The 20,657-nt window shown below is 38.3% G+C and overlaps 1 protein-coding gene across 5 annotated transcripts in view; it reads right to left on the bottom strand.

Moving 5' to 3' along the window:
- The window catches only part of PSD3 (pleckstrin and Sec7 domain containing 3), a 483,258-nt gene that overhangs the window by 84,101 nt on the left and 378,500 nt on the right, over nucleotides 1-20,657 (bottom strand). For all 5 annotated transcript variants that reach the window (XM_058290063.2, XM_058290064.2, XM_058290067.2 and 2 more), the window contains 2 exons: nucleotides 18,047-18,090; nucleotides 1,425-1,618 (listed from right to left, as the gene is read on the bottom strand). In XM_058290063.2, coding sequence (XP_058146046.1) covers nucleotides 1,425-1,618; nucleotides 18,047-18,090 — 238 coding nt within the window. The remainder of the gene's footprint in view (nucleotides 1-1,424; nucleotides 1,619-18,046; nucleotides 18,091-20,657) is intronic.

Below are 20,657 nucleotides of genomic sequence, written 5' to 3'. Positions count from 1 at the left end.
AGAATCAATGGGGAAACTTTACTATCCCTGCCCGGAAGGATGTGGCATATGTTCTGAATCAGGGACAACTGTTCGGCTTCCTTTCTTGCCTTTTTTAAATGGGTGTTTTAAACTTAAGATATCCAGGGTTTTTTTTTGTCTCTAGCAACGTATGTAAGGTATGTCAGGTGTTTTTATATTTTCATTTAATCTGCAGATTGAAGATTATACCAATTGAGATCACTTAATCCGTACCTGACTGAGAGTAACAGACACAACCAACAAATCTTAGCCTTGGAGATGGCAGCAGCAGTTGGACATTGCCTGTTAGAGGGAGGTGAATGTATCTGGGGTGGGGAAGAAAAATTGTAATGTTTGGCAAAAGCATTTTTCAAATCGCATGTATGGAGCAAAGGAGTGTATATGTGTGTGTGTGTACTAGAACAAAGACATGCTTATCTATTGCTTTGTGAGAACAACTTCTTGTCCCTGAGATGGTATATTATTCCTTCTTTGGGGGAACTTTCCCTTTCTCCATCACAACAAATATTGTCAATCACAGAATTCCATCCCTATAATCACACAACTCAGAGTCCTGCCCTAGCATATACTAAATCGGGAGTTAGGAAAGGAGAATCTTCCCTGGGAAAAAGTAAACACACAATCTGTAGTGCAGCTAATAACCACGGATCCACGAGGGGATACATGACAGGAGCCCAACTGCTTGAGCCACATCCTCTTCCCAAAGCGGTTAATTTTTGAGCATAGGTACCAGCTTTTCTTAGTGTGTTGAACCACATCAAATTGCTATTTCACTCTCTGCAAAGATTTTTCTCTCAAACCTTAAAGGCTCTTACCTCTTGATAGATAAGCATGCCTCGTACTTCACTATCAGAAGCTGTCATCGAGAACTCCTTCAATTTCCCCATAGTAATTATACCATCCTCTTCTACTTCTCACTTGTCCGCCTTTCTTCTAACATGCGCCTTAGACCTCAATTTTCCTACCTGCCTCTGAGGCGTCATGCTGGTTATTGTTCTATCTACAGCCCATTTGATCTCTCCACCCAACCACCAGAAATGCAGATCCCAGGAAGATAGGGACCTTATCCATCCTATGCACAGCTATATTTTTGGTACCTAGCACACAGTAGGTATTCAATTTTCTTTGCTGAAGGAGTGAGTAAACAAAAGTATAAGATGCTGGGAACAAAATAAGCTGTAAGAAGTCTTTCTGCTATTCTCCATTTCTCGTAGTAAAAGATCAGGAGCCAAAACAGATTCCTGATAAGGGATAGAGGTTTCACCAAACTTCAAACACACTCCTCTAGAAAAATAGTATATCCTTTTTCTTTATCCTAGACTTGATTTCAGAAAAATTCATCTCAACTGCTGGACCCACAGATGAAATAAATAAAATAGAAAATGACAACAAACGATGCTTACTCTTCTTTCCATCCATATCTGCGTGGATTTTCCGAGCCAAGAATCCACTTTTATACACAGCAGCGTTGGGGTCATGAGGGATGTCCAGGAACGGGTTGGTGGTGCTCCCAATTCGAGTGAGGGTCTTTGGGTGTGTTCCATTTGCCTTCTCATCCGTCCCTTCGGAGGGGGATTTTTTTTTCTCTTCATCATCTCTAGAAAAGGAAAAAGAACACAACTATTGAGCCAACCACTTAGCACAGTGTTCTATGAACAAAGTCATTTAGTGTAATAAATGACTTTGTTTGCTAATGGTCTATTGGTGTTGATCACTACCACCATAATACTGAAATTGCCACTTACTAAATGTCTCCTGTGCCAGGAATTAATGATCGTAATCTTATAAAACTGATGTTAGCCTCTCATGTTACAGATAAGGAAACAGCTTCAGAGGGTTGAAATAAATATCCAAGGACACAGAGATAATAAGGAAAGGAAGAAAGTGAGGATCTGATCCCTAAATCTATCACACACCCAAAGCCTCTATGCTTTCCACTCACTGCAATGCCTTCATGCTTAAGTCTACTTCTAAATATGTGGGATTTCTTTGGCAGGTATCTTGATTTTTGATTTTCATATTTCTGCATGGTGACACATATAAAACAAATAATCCAAGACTGAACCCAGTGCATATGACTGGTTGGTATTTGCCAACTAGTCAGGTTAATCCCAAATATCAAAACCTAAGGTAAGGGAAGCAGATGTGGCTCAAGTGCCTGGGCTCCCATCTACCATATGGAAGGTTCAGGGTTTGATTCCCGGGGCCTCCTGGTGAAAGCAAGCCGGCCCGGGTGGCGAGCTGGCCCGAGTGGAGAGCTGGCCTATGCAGGAGTGCTGGCTCAGCAAGATGATGCAGCAAAAAGAGGCACAGAGGAGAGACAACGAAAGGTGCAGCAGACCAGGGAGCTGAGGTGGCACAAGAGAATGAGTGCCTCTCCCCCACTCTGGAAGGTCCCAGGATCAGTTACCTGTGCTGCCTAAAGAGAAGACAAGCAGACACAGAAGAACACACAGCAAATGGACAGAGAAAGCAGACAGCGAGCCCAAAACAATGTGTGTATGGTGGGGTGGGGAGAGATAAATAAACATATCTTTAAAAACAAAAAACAAACCTGAGGTAAATCTACCAATGAAATAAAGGACACTCTGACTTTGTTATTTTACAGCTGCTACTTTCCTTATCACCATTTCTCTTCAGCCACAGGAAAAGCCCTCAATTGCTCAAACTCATTTTCTCAATCCTTGTTCCTTCAAGCATTGTATATTTAGTGCTGAGATTATAACACAGATTAAGTATGGAGGAAGCAGAAAATGCCTGGTATAATGTAGTTAATGAACAGGAGGGAAGAGAAAAGCTAATAAGCTCTGAAATACCAGTGGGAAACATAATACCATAAAAAAAGATTTGTCTACACTCAGTTTTCTGGCTTTGGCCATTGAGAGTTCTTACTGGTAGGCTCGTATAGGATGTAAGGTCCTGCTCCCAGCTCTTTTATTTTTTTTTCAAGCACTTCTTTACTTTCTGGCATCCAAGCTCATTTTCAACTTTCCTTGTTCTAACCCTGGAATTGATGAATTCTCTAAGGACTCCTGGTTCCTTTTATTGGAGAAGGGTATTAAGAAATGAAATCTGGGTGGTGGGTATAATCACTGAAACTGAGGAGTCAAGTTTCCAGGTCCACGTGGTAGACAGAGTAGGGAATTATAAGTCCATGAACCCGTGTGTAGCTACACATCTGTATTTATTTCTGCTTCCATCATCCACCTGCTATGAGTTCATACTGATGCCTCCAAACCCAAGCCATCATCACAGGGTTCCTTCTAGCCTTTCTCCTTTGCTTAGGTGTACGTCTTTAACAGTGAGAAATGTGGCTCATCATCTACAATCTATTCATACATTTGTTTAGCCCTAATAACTCATAATTTCACAGAATTGCTGAACCATAATCCTGTATGAAACAAGTTTATCCACTAGAAAACAGTATTTGTGTATAGCTATTTTGTCTTAGGCCATGGAGTATTCAGTTAAAACTCTACCTTAAGATACATAGATCTGTTCTCTCCTTCCTCGCTCTTCACTGTAAATCATTTGTTTGTAATACAGTTAGATTCATTGGTCACAGTGTGAGCTCCATCTTGCATTCCCTCATTTCTTGGCCGATTTTAAAATCTCCATAAAGGCCAATGCATTCTTTATAGTGTACAGTCCTATGGGTTTACTTAATGCACAGCTACACATCTCCCACAATAGCAAAGAGAATAGTTCTATCACCCTCAAAATTCCCTCGTGATGCACTCCTTTAGTTAGGGAACATCTTTCCCTCAACATTCTCTGCCAACTACTCATCCATTTTCCATCCCTACACTTTTTGCCTTTTCTAGAATGGCATGTAAGTTGTTCTGCCTTCTTGTACATGGCAAAATACATTTAAGATTCATTCACATTATTGTGTGAATCAATAGTTTATTTCTAGTAATTGCTGAGTACTACTTTATTTTATGGATATACCAGTTTATTTGCTCATCTATTGAATGACATCTTGGTAGTTCTCAGTGTCTATGTTCTATTTTGTATAATGAAAAGTTTTGTGTTTACAACCACCACAAAAATAGAAAAATTCAGTATGATGCTCTTTCATAGATTGAAATCAATCCAGAAGGAAGGTTTTTAACCTTTACATAGATCATTCCGCTGTCACATTAAGATTCAGTACTGTTATGATATAAATTCTGACTCATTTGAAAAATACTCTCCTACCTTAAAAAAAATGAATTGCGGGTTCATAGTCAAATATTGCTTATAGAAGTTTACTCCATTTTGTATGTCTTAAATCAATTTTTATGCCTGTGCAACTAAATATACATAGGAACTTTTGACACATGCGACTATCAATGTATCTGAGAATAACTGCGTCACCTTCCAAATTTCTCTAATTTACAGAAACAAGGTACTGATTTTTCACAATCCTTCATTAGATAATACACATTTGATTACATCAAATATTTTTATGTAAATGAGCCATATTTCCAGAAGAAATGCATAGTTGTTTCCAAAACAATTTTGACTGCTTTAAAATTAGTAATCCAGAGTAAAAACAACTAAATTTTACAGAGGTTTTTTCTTTTTCCATGCAGCGCTATTTTGAAATGATAACACTAAATGGATTACTTTCTTATTTTGAAAGACAAAAATAGGACATGGATCAAAAAAGAGTTAATGAACTATTAACTACTTGACTTTAAGACTTATTCATAAATTTGCCATTAACATTTGGGAATTATTCATGTTTTGGGAAGTTTTGACTTGAGAGTAGAAAAAACTAGAATGATTATCCAGGAAATCATATTGTTTTAGAAATCAAGAGACAAAAGAAATTATTACTATAGCTGTAGTTTCCAAACAATTTTTAAGTAGATGTGAAGCTGATAAAACATATCTTTGTTTTATAAATTCTCCTGACTAATATTTATTACAAAGTATAAAGTATACCAATTAGAGAGGTGCAACTGCTTTTACAAACACAACTGTGAAGTCACAAATTGTGTTAATAGCAGTCAACCTTAGCATCTTGTTTACTTTTGTATTTGGATAGTTATACAGCTTTGTAGAAAATCCTGATTCACACAGAAAAATAGTTGCAAATGATAAAAAGTTTTCATTTAACTTAAACAGTCCATTTTGTAAAGCTCATACTACTCTTCAATAGAAAAATGAGATGGCAGTGAAAATGTTTTCCTGAGGTCTATACAACAAATTAATATGCTGCTGTCTCCAATGTGTAAACATTTTATATATGTAACACATTTAAAATTTTCAAGTTGAAAATCACATCTTAAAAAAAACAACTCAGATGTTGAATAAAAAAATGCCTACTTCCTGGTATTTTTAAGGGGAAAAATGTGTCATAATCATGCATGTCAATGCCAGCTAACTTCCTAAAAGTAGCTAAAGCGCAGTAAAAATGCCTCTCTATACTAATAATTACATAAGATGCAAAATGCTTAAAATATTGCTTCCATATCACCAAATAACTATCATGGCTTTTAACAAACAAATACTTTGTATGAAGTAGCAAAGCCTTACTTTGTAGCAGCAACATCCTCACTGACAAAATTCTTCGACACTGGGTACAATTTCAAAATGACCACACGATTGGCAGGCTACCAATTGAATTTGTAATGTCAGTTGAGGTTTTCCCCACACATTGTCTAGGTTAAAGTGCTGTACTGAGTTTTGGGATACAAATATGAATTTTTCATCAGCCAAAAGAAGTTAATAGCTTACATCATCCAATATGGTAGCCACTTAGCAACACAAGGCAGTAAAGCACTTTGAACTGCTGCTGCCCAAATAGAGATATGCTGTAAGTAAAAAACACACACTCTATTTCCAAAGGCTTAGTACAAAACAAAGGATAGTAAAACAGTTCAATAATTTTTATATTGATTATATACGCAGAAGTGATAAAACTTTTGATATACTGGGTTAAATAAAATACATCCTTAAACTTAATTTCACATTTCTTTTCACTTTTACAAAATAAAACTTAAAGTTCATATGTGGAATGCATTACATCTCTTTTGGACAGGGCTGCTGTTACAGAGACTCATATATTCCCTCACATTTGAGTATTGAAAACAAAAAGACATTCTACTGGGAAAACAAAAATTGGGGAGATGTTCAACAGAGTATGCCTCGGTAAAACCATGACAATAAGTGAGGATTCAAAACAGTTGATCCTGCAAAGTATTCCTGATATTGCAAGGCTAATGAAATAACCTTGTCAGCCTCTGAGATAGAAAATGTGGATTGGTGTGGAGAAGGTGGCCATGGTGGCTGCTGGGTGTGGGGAATGGGAGGAAGAGATGAGATGTGGAGGCGTTTTCGGGACTTGGAGTTGTCTTGGGTGGTGCTGCAGGGAGAGTGACCGGACATTGTGTGTCCTCCCATGGCCCACTGGGTGGAACGTGGGAGAGTGTGGGCTATGACGTGGACCATTGACCATGAGGTGCAGCGGTGCTCAGAGATGTACTCACCAAATGCAATGGATGTCTCATGATGATGGAGGAAATTGTTGCTATGGGGGGAGGAGTGGGGTGAGGGGGGTGGGGGGTACATGGGGACCTCATATTTTTTTTAATATAATATTAAAAAAAGAAAGAAAGAAAGAAAAAACCTACACTGGCCCCGGGTGCAGGTTGATGCCGCCTGGCGGGGTATGTTCATTTGGGTTTAACTATAGATGGAACCGTGCTGGGGGGGTACTTCCAGCGGTGGGGGAGGAAGCGTAGTGGCATGTGAGGACACCCCTGCATCTGCTGTCCTCCTTCCCACATGTCCCCAACCCTCAGAAGGTAAGAACTTGTACCAACCCCCACCTGCGACATGTACTGATGAGAATAGGAGCCAAGCACCTTTTGTCTGGATTTATGTTATTCTTGAAGGCACTGTAATAAAAGATGGGATTTTATTGTTTCTAGAGACAATATAAATACTTTGGCCTCTGGGTAAGGGAGGCTGTTTCAACAGTAAACAGGAAGAGACATAAATGATCGAATACTGGTCATCTGTTAAGAGGACTATGAATAAAATTGTCCCATTTCTATAGACTGACACACCATTTAACTAGGACTTTTCTGAATACTCTAAGCCACTTAGGCATTTTCAGAACAATGGTACAAATGACTTTCTTAAACTAAAGAGGGAAACACAATAGGGCTCTCTGCCTTGATTGTGAAAAGAATTATTCATACATGTACACTATGTACACAATTTAAAAAGACTCTTAGGAGGGTTTTTGAGATTCCAGTCACCTCAACACCTCGCAACCTGCAAAATTCCTCAAAACATTCTTCATGCCCAACTATCCTGTTGTAGTGACGTTCAGGATTCACTGGGCAGTGTACTCCATCCGTCACCACCTAATGCATTTCAGGAATGACAAAAGCTCTAGTACTGAAAGCTCATAACCTGTTAACTTCTCTTTTTCTTCTAAAGGGCAACTGTAAGTCACGAATTTCCTAAATTCTGCAATCCTTATGACAGGTGTCTTATTTTTACACATAAAAATTATACTAGGAATCATACGAATCCATTGGAGCATTATATTTCAGTAGAAATCTGCAAAGAATGGAAAAACAACTGCTTGTTAAATTACAAGAGTTGAACGTCCCCAGTTTGACCCAGGCACTGAGCAGAGTTCTGACATACGCCGCCTTGCTAAGTGCCATTGTGGAGAGCTTTCTGCTCTGCCTAGGTTGTCATGCCAGCACAAAACTCAGAGATTCAACTCTCTTGAATGGCCTTGGTTATTTGCAATTCTAATACTGAAATCACAAATGTTATAATGTCTGTGTGTAGTGTGTTTACATGTGTATGGCAGGCATGAGGGGGTGGGGATAATAACTGAAAGGAAAGAAAACATTTTCCAGACCAGAAATGGGGTATCCTAAACCAGCACTTCATGTGAAATCATCATTGAGAATGTGACATCAAAGTGGGACCACAGAAAAAAAGTTCAAGTCCACCAAGCAGGAAAGGGGAAGAGGACATTTCTTGCATTCACATTTATATGTGCTCTCCCCTTCTTATTTTAGATGTCACCTTACTATGACTTTTGATTGATTTTATCACTTGTGCAGATGGGTGTACCCTAGAAGAAAAATCTGGAATCAGAACACAGGAGCCTGGGTACCTGTTCTTCGCACAAACTCCAATGAAACTCTGAGCAAGCTGCGGAAGTTCTTTGGTCTCCAGTGGCCTCATCTACTAAATTCCAAGCATGTTCTAGGTGAGTCAACACATACCAGGCAAAGCCTCTTCAGTGGAAGCCCAGGATGACCAGAAGAGTCTCCGGGACCCTTACTCACATCTCAACAAACCCACTTTCGTTTCTCTTTTACTACAGAGTTTCTAAAAAGTCTTTCATTTGAAGAATGTGCTTCTGTCCCATTAAAGAAAATGTGAAAAATGATTGGCCTCTCGGATCCATTCTAGCTATAGTTTTTCATGACTGAAGGTCTCTGGAGGTGTAGAACCAAGGCATAAAGATAAGACCTAACGATTTCCATAGCATTGGACTCTAAATGATAAGTTTAGACCAAATGATAAACAATCCTCTTCTCTCTGATATCGGGACCCTACCCGGAGTCTTACTACGGCTGCAACAACAAAATTGACATTTTCGAGACTGGGGGAAGGGCTGGAGAAGCACCTCCTGTTCTTCTTTCCTCCTCAAACAGGAGAATAGAGGTAATTAAGTCTACTCATCTACCTTTGAGTGATCCGAAGCAAGGTGGCCCTCTTTGCCCATACCTCTTTGCAGAAGAAGATCCCTTCCTGCCCTCTGCCTCACCGTGTGGTCAACGGACTGGGGCAGGGCTAGCCTCTGCTACATTAATTTGACATCTCAGTCCTTGGACAAGTTGGGTGACCTGGGTTAGCAGGCCTGGTGGTCTCTCAGGCCCCCACCGCAGTCTCCAACCTAACTTTCCTAGGATGTAAGATAATTTGGGTTTTAGAGTTGCTGCTTGAGTCTCCTTGACTTGTGCTTTTTGCAAATAATCTTCTACCCAGAATATTAAAGAAGGGATATGAATCCATGAACAAACTCTCTCTTGAACCTCCCATCATTACTGTGACTATCAACTCAATTGAATTTCTTGATCTCACAATCAACCTAAAAGCTAGATGTTATTACTCCACTGAAAAACCAAGTTCAGAGAGATGCAAGAACCCATGGAGGCAGGACCAAGGCCACCTTACAGCCATCCCCGGGGCTTCCCTAATTCCAAAGATGGGAAAGGCACTGCATCAGCTGCTGGAACACCTGTGGAGCACAAGGGACAGAGCAGGCCAAGCCCTTGCTCTCCTCCAGGAGGAAAACACTTGGAAATGAATGCCCTTCAGCGGCTCAGTGCTCACTTAGTAATTAGTCTTTAGAAGGAGGTATTCGTTGTCAGGTATTGGACACAGGGGACATCAAAATGAAAAAGACCTCTTGATGGACTCATGGTCTAGCAGAGGAAATAGAAACATGTAATAATGTGCCATAACGTTTTTATAAAATAAATTATTTTATAAAGCCTTGGCAGGCTTGTACAGAAAGCAGGGTAGGATCAGAGCAGAGGGCAGAGGCCCTGTTAAAGCAATTACGCTGAATTACAAGCACAGAGAAGCTTTCTGGGATGATGGAAATAGGGTGATGGACTGTGATGATTATTATACAATTGTGTAAATTTACTAAAAAAAATCATTGGATTGTACACTTAAATTGGAAAATTTTATGGGATATAAATTATACCTCAACAAAGCTGTTAAAACAAAAAAACTCTCCAGTGTTTGAATCTAGAAATAGAATACTAAAGTTATCCAATATTGTCATGAGATGATTTGTTAGAAAATAATATGAAGAATAAACTTAAAAAAAGAGAAAGTTCTGACTTGTCATAGGGTTTCTATTATACCATATCATATTATGCCACGAGGCAGGATGAGCTTAAAATGTATCTGCCTTTGTCACTTACCAAAAATAAAAAAAAATAAACTATGATGTTAAATTAAGAAGTTCTGTTGAAAATACAAAATACATGTCATCTTCTAAAAATACATTGTTCTGATGCAGTAGTCTTAAGTGTGAAAAAAAGGATATGTTGTATTAAAAAAATGGTAAGCATCCTCACTAGGCCTCTTTTTAAAAAAAATTAGGTTTAATCAATAGAGGCAGGTGATTGGAGCTCCTAAAATAAGGTATAGATTCATTAGCACTGAACACACAGCCAAGAGCACCGTAACTTAGGCCTGGAGGAAGTTTATCTACTACACATATGTCCTCCGTAAGGCACACCACAGCCTTCTCATGCTTAGGAACACGAGACAGCACTGCAGCACTATCTGTGGGTGCCTTTTTTTTTTTTTTTTTTTTTTACAGTGAAATCAACATAAAACACAAAAATACAAAAACCTGGCACTAAATATACCACAAAAAGGATATTTGTTTGCAGTATGAGAGCTGAAAACAAGAAGACAGCGTCACCTGCTCTGACCTCAGCTGGGCATGTGCACATCGGGCGACTCAAATTTTTCAGGACTGTGAAAGCACTGCCTCCATAGCCCTTTGGCACATAGAAGACTGCAAGAGACAGGGAGATGTAAGCAGTAACTCGGCTTTATGAAGTGAAGGATCTAACTACGTGCAGGGGTTGGAACCTTAATTCTAAGTCCTGAAATCTTTTTTTCTTTTTATCACCAAAATCTGGGAGACTGATCCACATTCGGTGTCATTTTTAGCTAACAATTTTTAAGATCAATTTTTCAGTTCGAAATCTCCAATTTGAAGGTCAATTTCTCATAATGATGGTGTCTTTTCTTTTAGTCAATGCACCTTTACTCAATTTAAAGACAAAACATTCAACCTAAATGAAATAGATAAAACATTTTCTGTTTTAATAAATATATTTATTAAAGATATTCATTTAATATCTTTTAATAAAGATAGAACATTCAATCTAAAACATTCAGCCTTTATGCGCCTACCATCTATATAGATTAAAATCCTAATCTTCACATGAATTGTTTTCTCAATTTGTGATGACAATATTAACGTTCAAATTTTTATTCCCGTGTCCTCCATGCTAGGAATATGAGTATAATCTAACAGACAGTGATGACATGGGAATGGGAAATATTCCAGCACTTCAAGGAGACACAACGCATATCGAGGAAGTGGGCTTAATCATATAAGCACTCTACATGGGCAACTGGGTTTTATTCTTTCTTTATGTAATCAACACCTCACATAAAGTTTTATTAAGTGTTTCCAATGTGAGTTCTTTCTACCAGTGACTTTCAGCCTACCCTCCTACTTTCCACCATATCTGAAATTTTCTTATACTTATATCCCCTCATATCTACAGCCATTGTCCAACTTATATCAACTTCTGTTAGTCTTCGTTTTCTCAAAAGTCATGACAATCAACCGACAGATAGCTACTTTGAAGTTTAAAATAATAATTACTTTTGGACTTCTTAGATCAAATTATATAGTCTTGACCCTAAACAACTTGTTTGAGCAAGAAAGTTTTCCTTCTGCTACCTGTATCTACATTCAGAAACACTCTTCTGATTAACAATATCATAGTGCTATATTCACTGGGGCATTAAGATAATAAACATTAAAAACTTATGTAACAGAACAATACATTGCTAAAATGAATTATTATAACTTAGAGTTAAAAGTTAAATGAATACAGTTACTGAGTCATTATATAGATGTCTTTTTACTTTCTGGTATATTGTAAAATAGCCAACAGCAAATACTTTGAAACGACTGAAACTCCCTGAATTGTTACCCATATGCCTCGATCTTTGATAATGATAGTATCTTTACCTTATGATTGTAAAAAGCCCACTGGTAACTCGTAACTGGCCCTACTGGTACCCCCTTATCCTGTTTTATAACTTTGAAGTCTGGTGATCACTAGTCAGCCCCTTAATGCTTATTAAGTAAGGAACTAGGGTCAGCCCAGAACTAACCAACCCCATGTCCTAAGGTATATTATTAGACAAAGCTAGTTCTAGACAGAATTGGCCCGCCTGGCACGAGCAGTAGATTAAACCTTAACCTTAAGTGACCTATACCTCATTATACTACAAAAATCATGCCTATCATCATGTTAAGGCTGACATTTTCTTACATACATTCTGTGACTAGGCATGTAATTAATCTGTGCATGCTCAATTAGATCACTTCTCACTGTGTCATCTTGAACCATTATACTCATTATTATATAAATTATTATAAACTCATTATTGGAGACTATAAAACTATCAGAGTTACTGCAGTTTGGGGAGATGGGTTTTAGGTCCATAGGCCATCTGCACATGGCAATGGACTCTCTCTCCCTCGGAAACTCTGATGACTCAGGAGTTGGTCATTTGAGCGATCTGGGTGGAGAACCCTTGTTTTGATCAGTATCATTATCCCAAGCTATCTCTTTTATATAATATAAATAATTTTACCTCAAGGCAAAAAAAAAAAAAGGCATTTTAGAACAAGACAAGGAAGCACCCTGATTTTTGGATACAAGTTTAAATCTAAAAAGTAAACATAAGGAATTTCAATTTTTCTCCTTTGAGGACTCTAATGTTGGCAAAATAAAAAGACCAGGGAGAGATTGGAGAAAATGGAGAAAAAGGAGAAAATGGTAAAGAAAATTTAGTTGCAAGGCAACTAATTAATTCACAAACTGAAGTTAAGTGTCATCTAAATCAGTGTAAGTCACATGCAAAGCTCTCTTTTGGGTTAAACAAAATTATTTGTCCTTTATAGAAGGCCATCTCCTACAGAGCAATACAGAGATCATATTTTAAACAATATGCATTAATTACTTAAAATAAAATTAGAATCAATATTTGATTTAAATAACATAGTAAAAGAGAACCCTATTAGGGAAAATGGAAAAGTTCTAGAGGTATTCTTTTCTGGGGAAAAAAATTTTTTTCAGAGACCACAGAGCAAAGAGACTTGGGAAGCAGCTATCAATTTCCAATGCAAATCTCTGGACTGAATAAAGATGAACATAAAAGAATAACAGCCATCTCACTGCTGCTATCATTCCCCTACAATACAAAGACACACACACTCACATAGTCACAGGGGTCTTTATACATAATAATAGTAAAGAAAAAGGAGGTAATGAGTGGAGGCTTGCGCTACTTGCCTAATTTCAGCTAGTAAATGGGCAGCATCAATTATTTTTGGAAGACTGGCAATGACTAATACTATTAAAAAATGACGAAGTAGCGAAACCACAAACTAACAGTATTTAAAACTTCGCTTTTCAAAGCTCAGAACTACCACAGTGCATGATCCCAAAGTGCCACCAGCCAAACTAATTAGCCAGGAGTAGATGATATGTGAAGGCAGACGGAAAATTTACTTTAGAAGCCAAGACAAGAATGATTTTAAACTGATTTTGTTGTAAAATGAGTTACAGGGCAATATGAAATTAGCACACATTAGCCCATGGTGCAAGGTTGTAAAAATGCTTGTTCGGAGTAAAAAACTTTATAAATGATAAGCAAGGCTAATGCTGCTGCAACCCAACCATGGAGAGGAGCAAGCAGTGGAGGAGGGAATCCAGCAAGACATGGTTTACGATGATTTTTATTGCGTCTTAATTAAAATGAGCCTGGATGTATGAACCAGGATAAGGGAAAATTCTTGCATTTCCTAAACCCTGCCATGGTACAATAACAGCCATAAACATGGGAGTGAAAAGGTGGGAACAGAATCAGAGAGAAATAATGAATTAATGAAATTAATGAATTTTCCTAATGAAAAATATTACACTGCTCTTATTTCCTCTCTTCTGTTAACAGGCATATTCTCTGAAGATCCCTGTGTAACTAAATTTCAGCCAACTTTACTAAAAGTTTAAGCTCTCATAGCTGCCTCAACTCATCTCACCCCATCCCATCTCATCCCAAAGGGAAAGAGTAACTCCTCCTTAATTGATTTTTAAAATAAGTTCTATTAGATTGTAAAGTTTCTTAAGGTCAGAGAAAATGCCTAAGTGCTCTTTATACTTTTCTTCTCCCCAAATTCCCAGTTCTCTGCCAAGGACAAAGTAGTTCAACACATAGGTACTTAATGAAATAAGGAACAACTGAGCAGAGGAACCAAGGAAGAAAAATGGCACTTGTCCTGCATGAGGGAGCCAGGTCTCTATAACCCTGTTTCGGCTCATTGTACTCTTCATTTTAATTTTCATATTTTCATCTTGTGCATTTCTCTCCTCCTTCCCCATTCTGTTCTCATTTAGGCCCATAATTGGTGTCGTCTGATTATACGTGTATGTAGTGCATGGCACTGAGCCAGGTACAGAAGAGGCTGTTGATGGAATAGGTGAATGAATGATCCTAGCTACCTAAGTTGCTTTGGAGAAAGACACTAATAATCCTATAAGCATTTAATGAGACTAAAATACTGATTTAACATTCAATTTGCACTGTATCAAAGGCTGGTATGGAAACATTCCAGCTCTCTAAAAACTGTATGTTAATTTTGTGACTGTCACTACAGAGGAGAGAGCCAAATGGTGCTGCCGTGGGGACTCCAGGCCAGTACACTAGCTGTGTGGCTGTGGACGTGTTAATGAACATTTCTTCACTTCATATATGAAGTGAGAGCATTGGATGGAATCAGTACCTTTCAAAAACATTTTTGAAAGTAAAGATACCTTTAAAAAAGAAGTACTAAGGGAACTCCAAATATATGTTCTGAACAAATAAGAGCGGAGCTGTTTTGGTCAGTTGAAATAGGCATGGCACTTGTGAGAAGAGAACTCAGCGTCTGCCATCTTCCTCCTTTCCCTTCACACACATATCTAGGGAAGCCCCCCAAAATATCTCCCAGAACTCTCAAGCTCTGGAACACAGAACACAGAAAATCAATGAATTAAAATCCTCTAAGGTCCCTTCCAGTTATAATAGTCCATGATTGTATAATTTGATTTCTTTTAAGGTTCCAAAATCCACAAGATGTCTCTGAGGCAAGTATACATTACCCTACAAATTTTGTAGCATCAACACCTTTCCTAAACTCTTTTTTAAAATTACATGATTGTGGGCTGGATCTTTCAGGAAGTGCAGTTCCTTGCATCCCTGTTATCTTTCTTCCAGCCCTTTATGAAGTCTTCATGTGTAAGCATTATGATCAGGAGAGGAGGAGATGAAGGGACAAGTCCAGATGTGTATCATTTCCTCAAAGAGCTGACAATCTTATGGAACATTCCTACAAATAACTATAATGAGGAGTAGAAATTGATGGTGTCCACAGACAGAGTAAAATGGAAGTTCAAAGGATGAGATGATTTCTGGATGGTGAGATCAGGAAATACTTCATGGAACAAGTGTTATATGAGTTAGTCTTTAAAGGATTGGATGAATAGGCTATGTGAAGACAAACAACGGTGAAACGAAATAGATGACTGGCAGAGTGGGCAGAGCCTTACTGAAGTTTCAGGGCAGTGGAGGCCCCTGCTGAAAGGCAAAAGGTTAGGAATGCTTGAAGTCACACTGCATCAGAGCTTGTTTGGAGTCACTTCCACAGTAGTGGATGTGGTGACGTGGGAGAAGTGTGACTCTAAGGTAAGAAAAAAATGCTAGTGTTATTAATAGATATGGAGAACATAGAACAAAGTTTGGAGATAGCTGGTGAGTGCCACGTGCCAGTAAAAACACACATAAGGGAAGCGACTTGGCCCAATGGATAAGGCGTCCACCTATCATATGGGAGGTCCGCGATTCAAACCCCGGGCTTCCTTGACCCGTGTGTAGCTGGCCCATGCGCAGTGCTGATATGCACAAGGAGTGCTGTGCCATGCAGGGGTGTCCCCCACGTAGGGGAGTCCCACGTGCAAGGAGCGTGCCCCGTAAGGAGAGCCGCCCAGCGTGAAAGAAAGTGCCGCACGCCCAAGAATGGTGCCACACACACGGCGAGCTAACACAACAAGATGACGCAACAAAAAGAAACACAGATTCCAAGTGCCGCTGATAAGGATAGAAGCGGTCACAGGAGAACACACAGCGAATGGACACAGAGAGCAGACAACTGGGGCGGGGGGGGGGGGCGGATTAAAAAAAAAAAAAGAATGACATTTGAGCAGAAACGTCTGGCAGGAAAATGTAAATATGGAATTGAAACTTGGGAAACAGATCTGAGCCATACATATTATACACATACACACACATATACATATGTGTATCTAGAAAGTATCTTTATAGAGACAGCCGTTGAGGTTATAAGAATCAATGAGATTGATAAGAAAGAGGTGGCAGTGAAAGAAGGCAATTCTAAGTGCTGATCTTTGGAAATACCAACATTAACAGGACAAAAGGAGGAAAATGAGTCAGAGGAAGTGTGGTTATAAAGGCAAAAAGAAAATCGAAAAGCACGGTGCCATATATAAAAATATATCTGCACATACATATTTATTTTGTGCAAAAAAGCTCAGCTCCTGATCTCAAGGATCACACAAATTGATATTTCTTAAAGTGTGTTCTAGAGAATGCCAGTTTCAGCAGAGGTTAAAAGGTACTTTATGAACAAAAAAGGGATTCACTGATCAAAAACATTGGGATATTGGACCTTATCTACCACAGAAATGCAAAATGTACATCAGATGGTTTAACACTGAAAAATCCTGCAGTAGAGAAATCTGTTTAATTTTGTTGAGGCCAAAAATTTATTCTGAAATTCATCTGACCCATAAACCCTTGCTGTTTCATATCTTCTAGATACATGTGTGTTCTTCCCACAGGAAGTCATCTTGAGAAACAATGACATATGGGAAAAATCAGGAATTTACAGAAAATTAAAACTGGAAATTATATGGGTGATCATGTTATCCACTCTTAATTTTATAGGTGGAAAAAGTTAACTGCAAGATAATTATATGGTAAATGATAATGAATAAATGTGGCTATGTAAGCATATGAATGAAAGAGAGATAAGAGCTTAGGCCAAAGTGACCTGGATGGTAAATGGCAGAGATGAAATTCAAACCCAAATTGTCCTGACTCTAGAATTAGGCTCCTAAATACGATATTCTGACATGATGTTCTGTTGACTTGAAATAGATTCAGGAAACACTGCAAACTTTTCTCTTTTGGAGAGTAACACTATAACATGGACATTATTATAAGTTCCTAAAAGTTCTGCAGTTAAATTAATTTCAATCCATTATGTATCTAGCTTATCTATCAATATCTTTGTCTAACTAGTGCTAAAGGATATAGGATTAGAATACAGTGATCTATGCTGATGACAAGGAGAGAATTCAAGTAATTTGTATTGGGTTTTTGGAAAATATGTAATTAGCAGACTTTAAGAAATTCCCCCCCCCTCTTTTTTTAAATTATAGGAATTATAGATTTATAGAACAATCATGCAGAAAATACAGAGTTCCCATATACCTGTCTCAATTTTTAATATTTTGCATTAGTGTAGTACCATTGTCAAAACTGATGCCAGAATATTCTTATAATTGTACTATTAACTATACTCCAGAGTGTACATTAGGGTGGTTTTCTTGTTAATTTTTATTCTAGCAGAATATGTACCACCTAAAATTTCCCACATTTGGATATATAATTCAGTGGTGTTAATTACAGTCAAAATGTTATGTCACCATCACCACTACGCAGTACCAAAACTTTTCCATCAACTCAAACAGAAATGTTCCACCAATTAAGAATTAATGCTCCATTCCCTACCCGCACCCCAACCCCAGGTAAAATGTTTTTGGCTCTATGAATTTGCTTATAGGATACTATTTTTTAAAGGATAAACCAACTCTGCAATCAGATTATAAGTAGAAGTTTGCAGAGTACCAAGAAAAAACATGGGGATAAAGATGCACTTTAGGTAAAAAGATGCACTTTAGGTAAGACACTTGGTGTCAGATGAGAACTGACCTTACATATTTAATCCTTCTCTAGGTTTACCACCAACACATAGAGACTCTAAGGAAAGAGCAAGCCATTTATTTAGTAAAAGGTTGATATTCAGCATACTTACACTGCCCATTCAAGCTTCTCGTTCTTGATTGAATTGTACAGGGCCTGAAAAGAGAGAAAACAAGATGGACTCATTCATTCTGTTCCACAGTTTGAATTCAGCAAATGACCAAAGCAAAAGGCTTGAGTGAGTTAGCAAGCAACTCCTTCACAACCAGACCATCTCCACAGGATGAGCCTCAAGTCCCTTCTTGACCATCCTGCTGGCTCTGCAGAGGTGAGCACCATGTAGGTGTACAGGTGAGGCCGGAGGAGCAGGGGGAAGCAGAATTTTATGAAAGAGACTTTTAACAAAGATTTAAAAATGTCTGCTATAAATAAGACAGACAGCACTGTGGTAAATGTAAAGGTTGATTCAAATTAGACCGCAGATTATACTTCCCTTATTCAAAACATGATCTTATAGTTTCACTAATTTGGACATTGGGATACTTATACCTATATCATTAATGGGATAAACATAACTTTTCATGGCAACTTATAAGTAAGATACATGGAAAGGGAATTCGATGATGTCTAGCCTCTGATCTTACAAAGAAACAGAAAGGCTAGAAACTTGCCCAAGCAGCAGAGCAGAGATAGAACTACACAGTGTTTGCCCCCTATGTCTTGTCCAAGGATAAGAAGTGGTTCATATCTGTGTAAACCAAGTGTACACCAACCAAACACTGTCAAATCCAGTACAATGTATTCAAGTTGCAGAGTTCACATTATTCAACAGTCAGTGCATGCATCAACCAGTACCTTCAACTCTGTGGCAGTTCTCCAGTGTGACTGTGATAGTTCAACTATTGGCTAGTAAGACTTATGGTAGTTAGTAAGACTTATGATACATTTGATCACTCTCAGGATGGTAAAGCTTGCATCCTCAAACACAAATATGATGAAACTCCACATTAGAGGATAAATCAAGGTATCAAGGTATACAGCCTGTGCTTTAAATTGGGTATTTTATTTGAAGAACTTAAATTTACAGAAGAACTACAATCACCTAGGATATAGCTAACGTCTGATGAAGGTGAACACTTACAGAGGGGTAAAGAGAGCAAAAATCTAACTCGAGCTTCAGGAGACTCTTGCTGGATAAATGCCTCTTAAATGGATTCCATAATATTCCTTGTCTGAGCCATTTCGAAACCGCCTAGTACCACTGCACTGAGAAACTGGAATTGAAAACAGATCATTAAAGGTTCTTTATATACTTTCACATTCAATGCTACCCAGAGTAATTTAACAATGTGGCAAAGAATTTTCAAAATCTGTTTGTAGGAAGAAATAGTTGAAAATGAAACCTAAGCATCTAAAATTTTTCTAATTCTGCCCTAGAACAAAATTTTTCACACTTTATTTTTGCCCTTGAGAATATTTTGCTTAAAGAGATACTGAGTTCTAAGTTGGAAAATTCTTGCTACTCACCAGCTATCTCAATAAAAATCTATTTTAAATATTTTGTAAAAATTCACCTGCCATAGTGTAGGTCAAGTCCTCTCCCTGTACATGTCTTATTATAACCTGAAAAACTAAATGATAGATGCTTTCCCTGTACTTTCCAATTGCAAGATTACAAAGTGATTCTCCTGAGAGTTTTTTTGTGGTATTTTATGATGATCCCTTGTTTTCTGAATATAATGATGATACTTTTCCAATGCACCAACATTCACATGTACCATCATCACAACTTTCTTTCATTTTATCTATTTAACCCAATTAAAAATTGAATTCCCTTGATTCTTTGTTATTTCTAGCCCAACAGTCATCATTTCCTTTCCTGTACAGCCTAGACTCCAGGATCCAGCACTTCAGGCTCATCCCTATCTTCACCTTCTTTGTTGCACTGTCTTTTTCTCATAACTGGAGAGAAAAACTACAGCCCTTGACCAATCCCACTCTTTGACTTCTTCACATTTAATCCCAATATCAGTTAAGGTTTCTTTAAACATCAAAAACCCAATTCTACTTTAAGGGGGAGATGCATTAGTCCATGTAGCCAAGTCATGAGGAGCTGACCTCATGGACTGGATGCAGGGATTTAAAGCTCTCCTGTCTCCTCTCAACTCTTCTCTTTTCCACTCCCAAATACTTCCAGTCCTTGTTTCTCTCTAATGTGGGCTTTCTCCACTATTCAAGAAGCATGTCCACAACAAGCAACAGCATTTCATGTCCTGGTGCCTCTCAACAAGAGGAACTGAGCAAAGCACCAGTGTGTTTCACCCAGCACAGGTCTGAAAGGTCCCAGGTAAGGCTTCCCATTGGTGTGGTTTGGATGCCCTGTCCTTTCCCTGGACCAATCCTTATGGCTGGGAGATGAGATACGATGACTGGACCCATCCCTGAGGTCAAGGACCTGAGGCTGCTACTAAAAAAGAGATAGCACTGATCTCATCACTAGGGCAACCCTCCCAAGTTTAACAGTCTCCCCTATTTGTATGTGACTAACTTAGCACCAAGAGAAAAAGTAAACAGATTAATGCCACTGCGTATTCATCACTTCAAACTTCAGCAGGACCTTCAGTTAGGATCCTTTTAAACTTCTTGCCAACTTCCATAAATATCTGCACTGGCATCTGTTCCTACTTTCTTATGGGAAGGGAAGGGGTGCCCCATCTATCTAA

Source organism: Dasypus novemcinctus, chromosome 29 (genome assembly GCF_030445035.2).
Source record: "Dasypus novemcinctus isolate mDasNov1 chromosome 29, mDasNov1.1.hap2, whole genome shotgun sequence".
Classification (NCBI taxonomy): domain Eukaryota; kingdom Metazoa; phylum Chordata; class Mammalia; order Cingulata; family Dasypodidae; genus Dasypus; species Dasypus novemcinctus.
This window is presented reverse-complemented; position numbering and strand designations above follow the sequence as displayed.